An 11487-nucleotide genomic window follows, 5' to 3' on the forward strand; every position below is an offset into this window, starting at 1 on the left:
GCCGCTGTCATCCTCAATCATATCCGGCTCGACGTCGTCCGCCTCTGCATCATCCAACAATCCGTCTCCGACGCCCACTGGTGGAACGCCCTGTAAACCGTTCGGCGGAACATCAAATGATCCTACCACGTCGCCTACTCCGTCATTGAGATCAACAGCAAAAGACGGGGAGGCGACCGGTTGGACCGCTGTCTCGTACACAGGGACGGACGAAGAAGCAACGGCAGGCCTGGAACTGGAACCGGCTGCCGTGGCTACAGTCGTAGTATTCCGGTTCGAACCCCCTGAGCTGGATACCACATCAACCAGCTTTGCCAACAATTCTGGTGTCCTCACCTCTGGGAACTGCCTCCGACAAAGAAACAAAACTTGCAAGTCCTCATCACTACCAATCGTGAAACAATCATACTTCACAGTATCCTGCAGGACCGTGACTGGAATGCGATAGAAAAACTTCTTAACCCGCTTCGCACCTTCCACACCGAGTTTCATCAGCACAGATCTAACAAGGTCATCATAGCTCGTCGTAGGACTGACGACAATACAGAGGGGATCCTTATCTGTGAACTTCACACCGGAACGAGTTTTCCTCTTAATGGATCCTCTGTGGTGAACCAAAACACCAAAACTCTCCTCACTAGCCATCTTACACCCTCTAATGAGAGTAACTCACGTTTACAACCCTATATATACTGCTCTGTATACCACTAAATCGAACCAAGGTGGTTCGAATTAGAAGTTGTGTAATTCGAACCAGCGTGGTTCGAATTACTTAATGCAGCATATTTACCTATAATTCGAACCAGCCTGGTTCGAATTATATGATACAGCTTCTCTCTCTGTAAATCGAACCAGCCTGGTTCGATTTACTTCAAGCTTCTTCTCTCTTTGTAGTTCGAACTGCAGTGGTTCGAATTATTAACAAATAGAGTTCGAACCACCCTGGTTCGAATTATATAAAAATACGGTCTGACTTATTGCTGAAACGATTTTCGTTTTGGCGTATTTACGTTACAGGATTCTTCACTTGGCTTATTAGGGTTTTTTGCCCTAATTTATATTTAAGTATATATATATATATATATATATATATTTGGGAATAATATACCTTTTTATTGTTTAAAATTACATTATCAAAAATTGAAAAGTAATAGAATAATAAAATTATTGAGACTTTAAGAGTATTGTTTTTTTTTTTTTTTTTGTATTGCTCTTTTAACAAATTTATTTAGATGGAATTTTTTTTGAGTATTTAAAAAGTATTAAAGTATTGAAATTGCATCAAATCAAATATTTTATGTTTACTCTCAATTAATTAATCATAATAATTCTTTTATATAAATTAACATGAAGTGTTTCTTTTGACTTAAAAATTAAAAAGTTATTAAATGCATTAGAGTATACTAACTTATTCTTTTATTTGCTAAATTTAGTTAATACTGATAATAATATGAAATTAATCAAAATGATAAATATTCTTTATAAATAATATTAAATTTAAGATATTAAAAAAAAAAGTTAAATTCTTTTATCTAGGTTAAGTATTTCTTTTCGGCACTACTATTGCCAATTTGCCATTATTTTCAGCTTCCATATTCGTCACTCAAAAACAGAACAGAAAAGAGAAAAAGAGAAGAAGACACTCGTAGTGGCGGCACGCTCTCTTCACCCTCCAAGCTGCGAATTTCCGGTACGGCCATGATTTCTCTTGATCTTTAATATCTTCTCTGTGTCCTCTTTTGCCGTTATTGTGATTTTGTTTTTTCATATGAAGTGGTATAAAAGCTGCACACCATGTGTTTGATGTTTTGCTTGATGTATATTATTGTAATATTTTACCTCAGTGAATATATACTGCCATATACTTAAAGCAACAAGGTTTTTTATGCTGTGCTAGGTTTTTGCGTAATCCTTATAGATACAAAATGGGTAAAGCTAAAAAAGGACCTAAATTTGCTGTGAGGAAGAAGGTTATTACCACCAAAGCTATCAAAAGGTGAGTTTTTCTATTTTCGTTTTCTAAATTTCCTATTTTGTTTGGTTTAGCTCAATTTCAAGTCCTTTGTTTTAATTCATATATTGGAATATTGGAATTCAGCTACAAGCAGGAGGTTTTGGACCCAAGAAAGAAGGATCATGACAAGGAAAAGCTACCCAGAAACGTGTAAGGCTTCATGAGGACTATCAGTTATCTCTTTCTTTTTAATGTTTTTTTTATCTATTTTGACTACTGTTTTCAATAACCCATGGTCCGAATTTGCTTCATTTAGGCCTCGCTATTCTTCAGCACTTTTCTTTGAATACAATACTGCATTGGGATCCCCTTATCGTGTTCTAATCGATACCAACTTCATCAATTTCTCCATCCAAAATAAAGTGAGTGTGCTTAACTTTTAATTTTTTATTTTTTATTTGAATGAAGTTCAATGTGGGTAGAACATAATAAAAATTAAAAATATGTATATATATATACCTACTGTCATATTTCTCAGGAAAGACATCTTTCTTGTCTCTTTTTCCAAATTTGTGTAACCTTATAACTTGGTGGCATTTCTTGTCATGGACTACTTTGTTCGTATTTGTGTGATATGTAGCTAATAATGTTTGTGACCATGTGTTGATGATGATAGTCATGATTCTGTCGTCATTCTAACATGTAACCTTGTTAACATGTGAGGGAATTAAAATCAATTACTATCAAATGTATAATTTTCGTGTTAAGTTTCCTAGTTGGTCACTCACAAATCTTTGGCCTTGTTTATGCAGTTGGAGCTGGAGAAGGAAATGCTGAAGTGTTTATATGCAAAATGTGAGTTAGAAGCAATGGTTACTTACCTAAGTTCATGCCATCATAGCTTTGCCAAGATTATAAGATTCTTTTCCCCTATTGGGCAGTGAACACATTAATTCCAATCCCACGTTATCTTCTTACCCTTGGTCTATTGGTGTTTTGGATTCTCAGGCACTCCTTGTATCACGGATTGTGTGATGGCAGAGCTTGAGAAGTTAGGGCAGAAATATCGTGTAGCTCTAAGGTAGATGTTTTGTGTTGTGCCTTATATAGTTGATTATGTGGCTATATCTTCATATGCTTGTGATGCATATATATATAGTCTCTGTTTTTGCAAACCTTCATCATCACCATGTCCTTTATTAAAACTTTGGTTGACAAAGAAACAGACCATTGCTCCTCTGAAATACCTAACTTTTCAAAAGAAAAGTAGATATACCACTTGAAATTTTACTCATTTATCAGTTTTGTTTGAAATTGAAAGAGACATATTGAAGCTCTAATTCAAATAGATTAAATCACATTGCTTGAAACATCTCTTAAAACGACACAGGTTTAGGTTGAAGAAATCATGGGACTCGGTGATTTTTTCCCCCTTTGAAACATTGTAGTTCTCAGCCTCTAGCTTGCTTGCTTATGCTACTATTGGTCATATTTCTTTGATAGGCCATTTCTTTGATTTAGATGAAAGAGAAACAACATTTTTTTTAAAGTAAACGTACCCGGAAGATGTACATTTTGACACCTTAATGAGTCCTCAAAAGACTATAATTTAAGGTATAACTTGTTTGAATACAGATCTTACTAGGTCCAAGGTGTAGTTTTACTTTTCTTCTCATTTCCTTTTTATGATAAATGATTATAATAGTTTCAGCTTCTTAGTATATTTTAAGGTATAACGTGTTTGGATACAAATCTTACAAGGGCTAGAGTGTAGCTGTTTTTTTTTTTTTCTTTCCTTTTTGTTGATAAATTATTACTATATTCAGCTTCTTATATACAAGTTTTTATTTTTGTACATGACAGGATTGCAAAGGATCCACGATTTGAGAGAATACTCTGTACTCATAAAGGGACCTATGCTGATGACTGTATTGTTGATAGAGTTACTCGGGTGTGGTTCTATTTTAATTATGTGTGATACTTTTGTTTGTTTTCAAGTATCTGTTAAAAATGTTTCGCAGACAACTGTTAATTTCTTTTCATCCCAATTTATTTACACAAACCATTTTCTTGTAAGCAGAATAAGTGCTACATTGTTGCAACTTGTGATCGGGACTTGAAGAGGAGGATCCGAAAGGTAAAGTCATTAGTCTCTTTTTTGCTTTGCTTGCGTTGCTTCTGAATGCAATTGTGTGATTCATGAAGTTGGTTTGTCTATTGCAGATTCCTGGTGTGCCAATAATGTACATCACGAAACGCCAGTACTCGATTGAGCGCTTACCTGAAGCAACTATGGGTGGAGGTAAACACTATTATATAATATATATACAACACAATATAATTTATTTTCTGTTTTCATTTTTGTTTTTGCCTTTTCCCTCATAAAATTTTGAAAATAAAATGTACTACATCGGAAATAAAATAGAAACGAATCTAACCCTTTATTTTTATTTTTTATTTTCATATTTGGTACTAAACGAACTGAACTATGATTCTTAATACAGCACCAAGAATATGATGGAGTGACAGAAATGGCAAAGCTCTGTATACTGATAATTCATGCTAGATCTTGTTACAGTTTTGATCCTTTTCTAGCAGCATGGAATTCGAGAAGCTTGGCATGTACACTGTTAGATTGTTTCATGAAATTTGCCTAGTTTAATTTCATAGTTATATGTTATCAAATTTTGTTAATATATGTAGGTTAAACCTAATGTCTCACATACTCCAATGTTCTTCGTTAAATCACTTGCTGAAGATTAGAAATCGTAAAGTTGAAATTCTCCGGTATAAGCTTTACAAATTGTATGAGAAAATGGATGATAGCAATAGTATATAAACTTCATCAAGAATTTGTTAATGTTGAGATACGTCTCTTTTAACTCTTGAATAGTTCTATCTTACACATTATTCTTTGACCAAAGCTCTATTTAATTTGGTCATAGTAATTATAGAATTCAAACTAAATTGACGGATTATCAATGACCTTTTTTGATAATTCTACTGCCAAGAATAATTTAAATTTATATTGAGTAGAGGATCGTTTTTATCTCCAAACGTTCGAGGTAAGTTTCAAAGTTGTCATTAAGATTTGAATCGTTTTATTTAAGTTTCTAACGTTTCAAAATTGACTCAATATTGTCCTGCCGTCAGGAATTGTGCCATCAACAATTTGTTAACGGAATTGATGGTGGGATAAATTGAGATGATTTTGAAACGTTAGGGGTTTAAATAGTTAGAGACTTAAATAGGACGAACACGGTGGGAACAAAAACAATATATAGAAATAAATTTTAATTTTATCTTTCAATAATATCAATTTTTTACGGTACATGGTTATTCAATTATTTTTTAATTACATCTAAATAAATTATACTTAATCACATTTAATTTTATTTTAAATAAATTTATTTTTTTTATAATTTTACTCTTAAAAATTTTTATTTATCATAAAATGTTTGTAGAATAATTAGTATATAAATTTGTGGGAGAAAAAAAATGATACACATACAATAAAACATTTGGACTTCAAATTCACCGAAATATAACTTTTGCAAATTGCATACGAAAATGTATTTTTCCAGTGAACTATGTAAACTGCGAGAGGGGTCCCACGGATTGCAAATATATATAAACTGCGGTAGGGGTCTCGCAGTTTTTGTGTAAGGTGGAAACGTACATAAATCGCGACAAGGGTCCAGCGGTTTATGCTCTAGTATAAATATGCGATAGAGGAGTCGCGGATTATTCAGTTTGAACCACTTTGATATTGTTAGAGAGAGAAAGAGACGTTCTGAGAGGGGGAGAGGAAAGTGTGGCGAGGAAGACATTCTGACTTTTTTCGGGTCAGGACCATGGTGGACGAACGCAGTCTTTATCGGCTCAACGGCGTTGCGCACATAATTGACAGCATCAACGAAGAGGTAAGTTTGTTTTCTTTATTTATTGTATTTCACTATTTCATATAACATTAAGTGTAGTATTCGGGTTTGGTAGTTAGAACACATAATTTAGGATTGGTCAGTTTAGGATTTCAAAGTTACGATGTAAAATTTAGAGATAGGATAAAATGTTTAAGTAGAATGATGATCCTAATTGTTGTATTTTACATTGTTAAATTTTAAAATTATAAGTTTAGTATTTGTTTATTTTAAATTAAAGATTTGAGTCTTATATTTAAGCTTTATTAATTTGAATTTAAAATGATAAGTTTAGTATCTGTTTCTGGTTAAACTTGTTTAGTATCTATGGGTTAAACTTGTTAGTGATGGAATTTCATTTGGTTTTGGTTATTTCTCTCACATGCTACAGCCTCTACATGACAGGATCATACCCTATCTGGTGAGGGTTGGGTTGTACCACCTGGCGAGACTCAACACGAGGTGGTTCTGGTTGGATGAGCATTCATTGAGAGGTGGTGTTCTGAGACGCACACCTTTCACATACCATTCGGGGAGTGCACCATCACGCTGCAGGATGTTGCATACCAGCTGGGGTTGCCCGTAGATAGTTTACCTGTATCCGGGTGCCTTACAGATTTCAAGAAGCTGATGGATGATGGTAGACCCGCTTAGGAGTGGTTTCAGGAACTATTTGGCAAGCTTCTCCTGCCGAATAAGGTAAAGCAGTTTACATTCCACTTCAGCTGGTTCCATGAGATTCAGGGTGCTGCCGAGGATGCTACCGAGGACACCGTACAGATATATGCACAGGCTTATATTATAATGCTGCTATCCACTCAGTTGTTCAGTGACAAGAGTGGAAATCGGGTTCATATACGGTGGTTGCCCTTTGTGGCAAGGCTTGACGAGATGGGCAATTATAATTGGGCTTCGGCAGCATTGGCATGGCTATATCGATGCATGTGTCGGGTTGCCAACAGAAATGTGACGAACTTGGCCGGCCCGCTCCAGCTACTGCAATCTTGGATTTTCTGGCGGTTCGCTAGTCTCAGACCGTAGGGATTCGACGTTTTCTCTTTTCCGTTAGCTTCCAGGTATCGATATATGGGCACTTAGACTTTCAGTTTTAGTTTTTAAGGTTCTAGTTATTAACTAAGCTATTCCCAGTTTATATATTCATATAACGTTGTCTTCGTTCAGGTGGGCCACGTATTTATCGACATCCGACCGCAAGGAGGAGAGAGTTATCCAGTGTCGCCTTGCATTGGACCGCTTAAGTGATCGAGATGTAATTTGTTTATTTTTGTTGCCAATTTTTTCTCTTTGTTTGCCTACATGTTTAGTGTTTAATGTATTAATGGAGCATTCTGTAAACATTTGCAGATTGTTTGGGAGCCTTATGCTGCGCTCGACGTGCTTGCTACATCTAGAGATTCTAGCCGAGGAGCATAGTCGGTTATGGTGCGCATGTACTAGCCTGATTTACTTCGCTGTCATTGAGTGGCACCAGGTGGACAGGGTGTTGCCACAGCTCGGTGGCGTTCAGCACGTGCCTCAGCCGGCTTTGAACATAGACTGGCTTCATGGCAAGGATGGTATGGGTGGCGAAAGGTGGTTCCCGAGCTACTATCAAGTGTGGCATTTGAGTTGGCAAACAGAGTTGATTCTATTTTGAGTATCCCCAGCCACCAGAGATTCTGCCTCATATGACTGAGTACCACCCATAGTTTCATGTAGACCTTAATGAGCCTACCGGCAGCCCGTATAATAGTTGGTTCAGCATGGAGGTACACCTCCATCTACATACGGTGTGGCCATGCCTGATGATCCTCCCACACAGCAGCCTCAGAGGCCAGCTAGAGTGAGACGGCCTACTCGGTGTGGTACAGGGTCGCATCTCCTTTGAGCATTTGGGGACGATGAGGACTACTAGGATCAGCAGTTGTTTAGTTTATGTTTATTTTCATGACTTGTTGTATTTCTTATTTATGGTTATTTATGGTTACGAACTTGTACTCATGTATGCCTTATTTATGGTTATATATGTTCATGAACATTAACTCATTTGTGCCTTGTTTATTGTCATGAACCTGTTTATAGTTGGTATGCTAACTCTAACAGTCGCTATTTATAGTTGGAGGGCAAATTATACGTTGATAGTTTGATATAATGAAGTCAGTTTCTTGTACTCAACAGAATCACAAACATAAAGACTTTAACTTTACTCAAGAGAATCACAACTACATAGAGAAATGTGGCAGATAATAACCATAGTACATCAAAACAAAATAACAACAAGGACTATACATTCAAGCCAACAACATAACACACTAAAACAGGACAAGAAAACAAATACAAAAAGAACAAGAAAACAAATACAAAAAGGACAATAAAACTTAATCACAACGACTTCATGACACATATGCATCGGCTCCAGCCGCGGATCCTCGCTGAGGGCAACTCCTATGAGTGTATCTCGTCTGCCTGTATAGCCCACAACGCTTCGGCCTATCAATATCGGCCTCATCTATGGTGTTGCGGATTCGGGTAGACCTCGGCCACCCTTGTCTGGCACGTCGCATGTTAGGATCAGGAACGACAGTCGGACCGTCATAAAGTGGCCAGAGCCCTTCTGAAATAAGTGGCAGAAACCCCATCCAGTATACACTAAACACCTTACTCATGGTATAAACTTCATGAACGTATGTGGCCCAGTCCAATCGGGACTGAGCACAACATGCAATCGCATGGCAGCACAGGTAATAGAGAGCTTGAAAATACCCGTAGTCACAAGCGTGATCCCTGAGAGAAACCCGATACGAACCAAGCAAGAAGTTACCGGTAGGAGTCGTCTTAGCCATAGTATACTCAGACTGATGCCTATCAAATAGAGTAACAGTGAAGCATCTCGAATCTCTCAAGTTGCGCTCTATCGCCTTATCCAGTGCCTGGCAAAATCGCTGCCCAGATCCCAACTGCGCCTCTGCTGTCTGACCTCAGATGACAAAAAGCTCTGCTATCCTCCCATACGTGGACTTCACTAATGCAGTAACCGGCAGATTCTGTGTCCCCTTCAATACGGAATTAACACACTTGGATATGTTCGTCGTCATGTGGCCGAACCGTCTGCCTCCATCCTGGTGCTGAGTCCACTTATCGTACTCTAACCAGTTGGCCCAATCACACATGGCACACTCAGATATGTTCGTCATCATGTGGCCGAACCTTCTGTCTTCATCTTGGTGCTGAGTCTACTTATCGTTCTCCAACTGGTTGGCCCAATCACACATGGTCGGATTCTTAGTCCTCATAATATCAAACCAATAGTTAAAGGGGTGCTCTACCGTTTCATATGATGAAGTTCAAAATTTGAGATTGGATAACTTCTTGGAGAAGGTGAAGTGGTGGAGAGAGAGACTAAGAGTAGTGGGAAACGTGTCAGGATAGGCGCGAGTAAATGAAAGGTAATGAATTTCATTTATGATTAATTAATTTCTTATGGCGGCATAGTAAGAGTAGTTAGAATTAAGTGTTTTCATTTTTGGATGATATCAAAAAAACACATTAATCCTAGGGGCAATTTGTTAGTCGAAAATAATTTATTTCGAGAAAAGGGTGTATTCGAGAGTTAGTAAGCGCGTATCTTCGAAGAAGGGCTTGCATCGAGAGAGAATATTTGGCAGGGAATGCTGAGCAAGAGTCAGAACTGCCACGTTTGGTTAATCAGCTGTTCGGTGTGTTAAGTCGAAGGATCCAAGTTTTAAAGGTTACTTCTAGCAGTTACTTTTGTCAAACAAAAGAAGCGGGAACAGTTACTGATGGATTAATATATGTGGGGGTTACATTTCAATCTGATTGGTTGAAGATTTTTATAAATAAGAGAAGACTCGAAGGCACAAGGGTTGAAATTTTGCTTCAGAAAATACTCAAGCACACTTATATCTCAGAGACTTTCTGAGTCTGCGTTCGAGTTACTTTTCTGTAGGTTTTCTTCAACTGTTTTTATCTTTTCATTTATATTTTCTGCAAACTTTACTTTTCTTGCAATTTTATCTTTCAAGCAACATTTAATTTCCTTGTCCAATTTTATATTCCAGTATCTTTATTTTTCATGTCAAAAGTCCTTTGATCTAATTGAAGGCATTTTACTGTTTTATTTAAATTCAATGCAATTCATTTTAAATTTAGTCAGTTTATTTTCAAAATCTTTTATTTATCTTTTCAGATTTTCTTAAGTTTCTGTTCGATCGAAAGGTCTTTGATGCACTTTAAGAAAATTGGTACTCACAGAGCAGTAGGTTTTCGCTCCCAAACCATTAGATATCGAACCACCTTCGATTTGCTAAAAATCCATAGAACACCCCTCTAAAATAACATGTAAGTTATCCTTCATGATGCGTCATATTTTAATTGGTCATTATCTTAACCATAGTTGGGTTATTTTGTAATTTATTATTTAAGATGGGTAATGATATAATTTTTTAGAATATCAAAACTCCACTCCCGTTAATGGAAGCATATTTTCACTCCTTCATACTTTCTTCATCTTATAGTTTCGGTCCTTCCAAGCATCGTCTTCGCGATCGTGACAAGAAGCGCCGACGTCATCGCAATCTACTGCCCTTTCACACAATCTCTCTTTCTTCAGCATCATCCTTAACAATGTCGTTGAATTCCCATTGCCCGTAATTTCACCATCCTTTCCGGTATCATCGCTATCTCCTCTCATTCGAACATGATTAATTATTAGTTTGGTTATTAATTTTTTATTAAAAAAATATATTTTTACTTAATTACATTATGGAACATATATTAATATATAAAACATAATATAATAAAATAATTCTATTCAGAGTACTTAAAAATATAATTAAAATCATGAACATACAAATATAATAATAAAATTTGCACGGTAAACAAGTAAACATATTTTTTATTATACGTAAATTATTTTAAAAAATGAATATCATGTCTCATGTTAAATCATTATAGGACCGGTACAACAATCTAATATTTTTGATGTACATTGTGATAGGGTAAAAAGATTTACTGATTTAAATTTAAAACACTTCACAAAATTAACAAATAATAAATAAATAATTTTTATAAATATTTTATTTTAATTCAAAATAATGCATTCTTACAAGTAATTAATTTTTACACCATTTAAAATTCTTGAGGAAATAAACTTCATTCATGATAAAATTATAATAAAATTACTCTCACTTATAGAATAGAATTGTGACTTTTGTATAAAAAAAATCTTGTTAAGGACATGAAGAACAAACAAAATGATCATCTTTAATTGCAGTGAAAATAATTGACAACGCATCACACAAAACATATTGATTAGAAAATTCTTCACACCATTCTTTCATCTACAATTCAAATTACAAATACCAGAAGTAGAACAAATAATTGAAAAATCACCATTCAAATAAAAATCACTTATATATTGAATGAATGATCAGAATATAATATATATAGACCATGAAAAAGCTCAAATTTTTTAAAATTGACAATTCGCAGCTAGTAAAACTTGTTGATGTTCAATTTTAGGGTCATTTATTTTATTGAAACAACATAAAACATTGTTAATTGATATTCTGAAAGAAAATTTTGAAGCACTTC

General features: G+C 35.6%; 1 protein-coding gene across 1 annotated transcript; it reads left to right on the forward strand.

Moving 5' to 3' along the window:
• The first annotated feature begins 1544 nt into the window (after positions 1-1544).
• LOC112775496 (uncharacterized) lies at positions 1545-4820 on the forward strand. Its single transcript, XM_025819135.3, has 10 exons — positions 1545-1690; positions 1898-1996; positions 2099-2164; positions 2271-2376; positions 2767-2809; positions 2963-3035; positions 3818-3905; positions 4035-4091; positions 4178-4256; positions 4459-4820. The coding sequence occupies exons 2-10, from the start codon at positions 1926-1928 to the stop codon at positions 4470-4472; spliced, it is 597 nt and encodes a 198-aa protein (XP_025674920.1). The 5' UTR covers positions 1545-1690; positions 1898-1925; the 3' UTR covers positions 4473-4820.
• Positions 4821-11487: the final 6667 nt, after the last annotated feature.

The sequence above is a fragment of the Arachis hypogaea genome, chromosome 19, assembly GCF_003086295.3.
Source record: "Arachis hypogaea cultivar Tifrunner chromosome 19, arahy.Tifrunner.gnm2.J5K5, whole genome shotgun sequence".
Classification (NCBI taxonomy): domain Eukaryota; kingdom Viridiplantae; phylum Streptophyta; class Magnoliopsida; order Fabales; family Fabaceae; genus Arachis; species Arachis hypogaea.

Excerpts from the sequence above, each read along its gene's own strand:
- LOC112775496 (XM_025819135.3), top strand. The coding sequence starts at position 1,926 with ATGGGTAAAGCTAAAAAAGGACCTAAATTTGCTGTGAGGAAGAAGGTT. Across the intron at positions 2,165-2,270 it reads GAAAAGCTACCCAGAAACGT|GCCTCGCTATTCTTCAGCAC; the intron begins GTAAGGCTTCAT and ends TGCTTCATTTAG. Across the intron at positions 2,377-2,766 it reads ATTTCTCCATCCAAAATAAA|TTGGAGCTGGAGAAGGAAAT; the intron begins GTGAGTGTGCTT and ends TTGTTTATGCAG.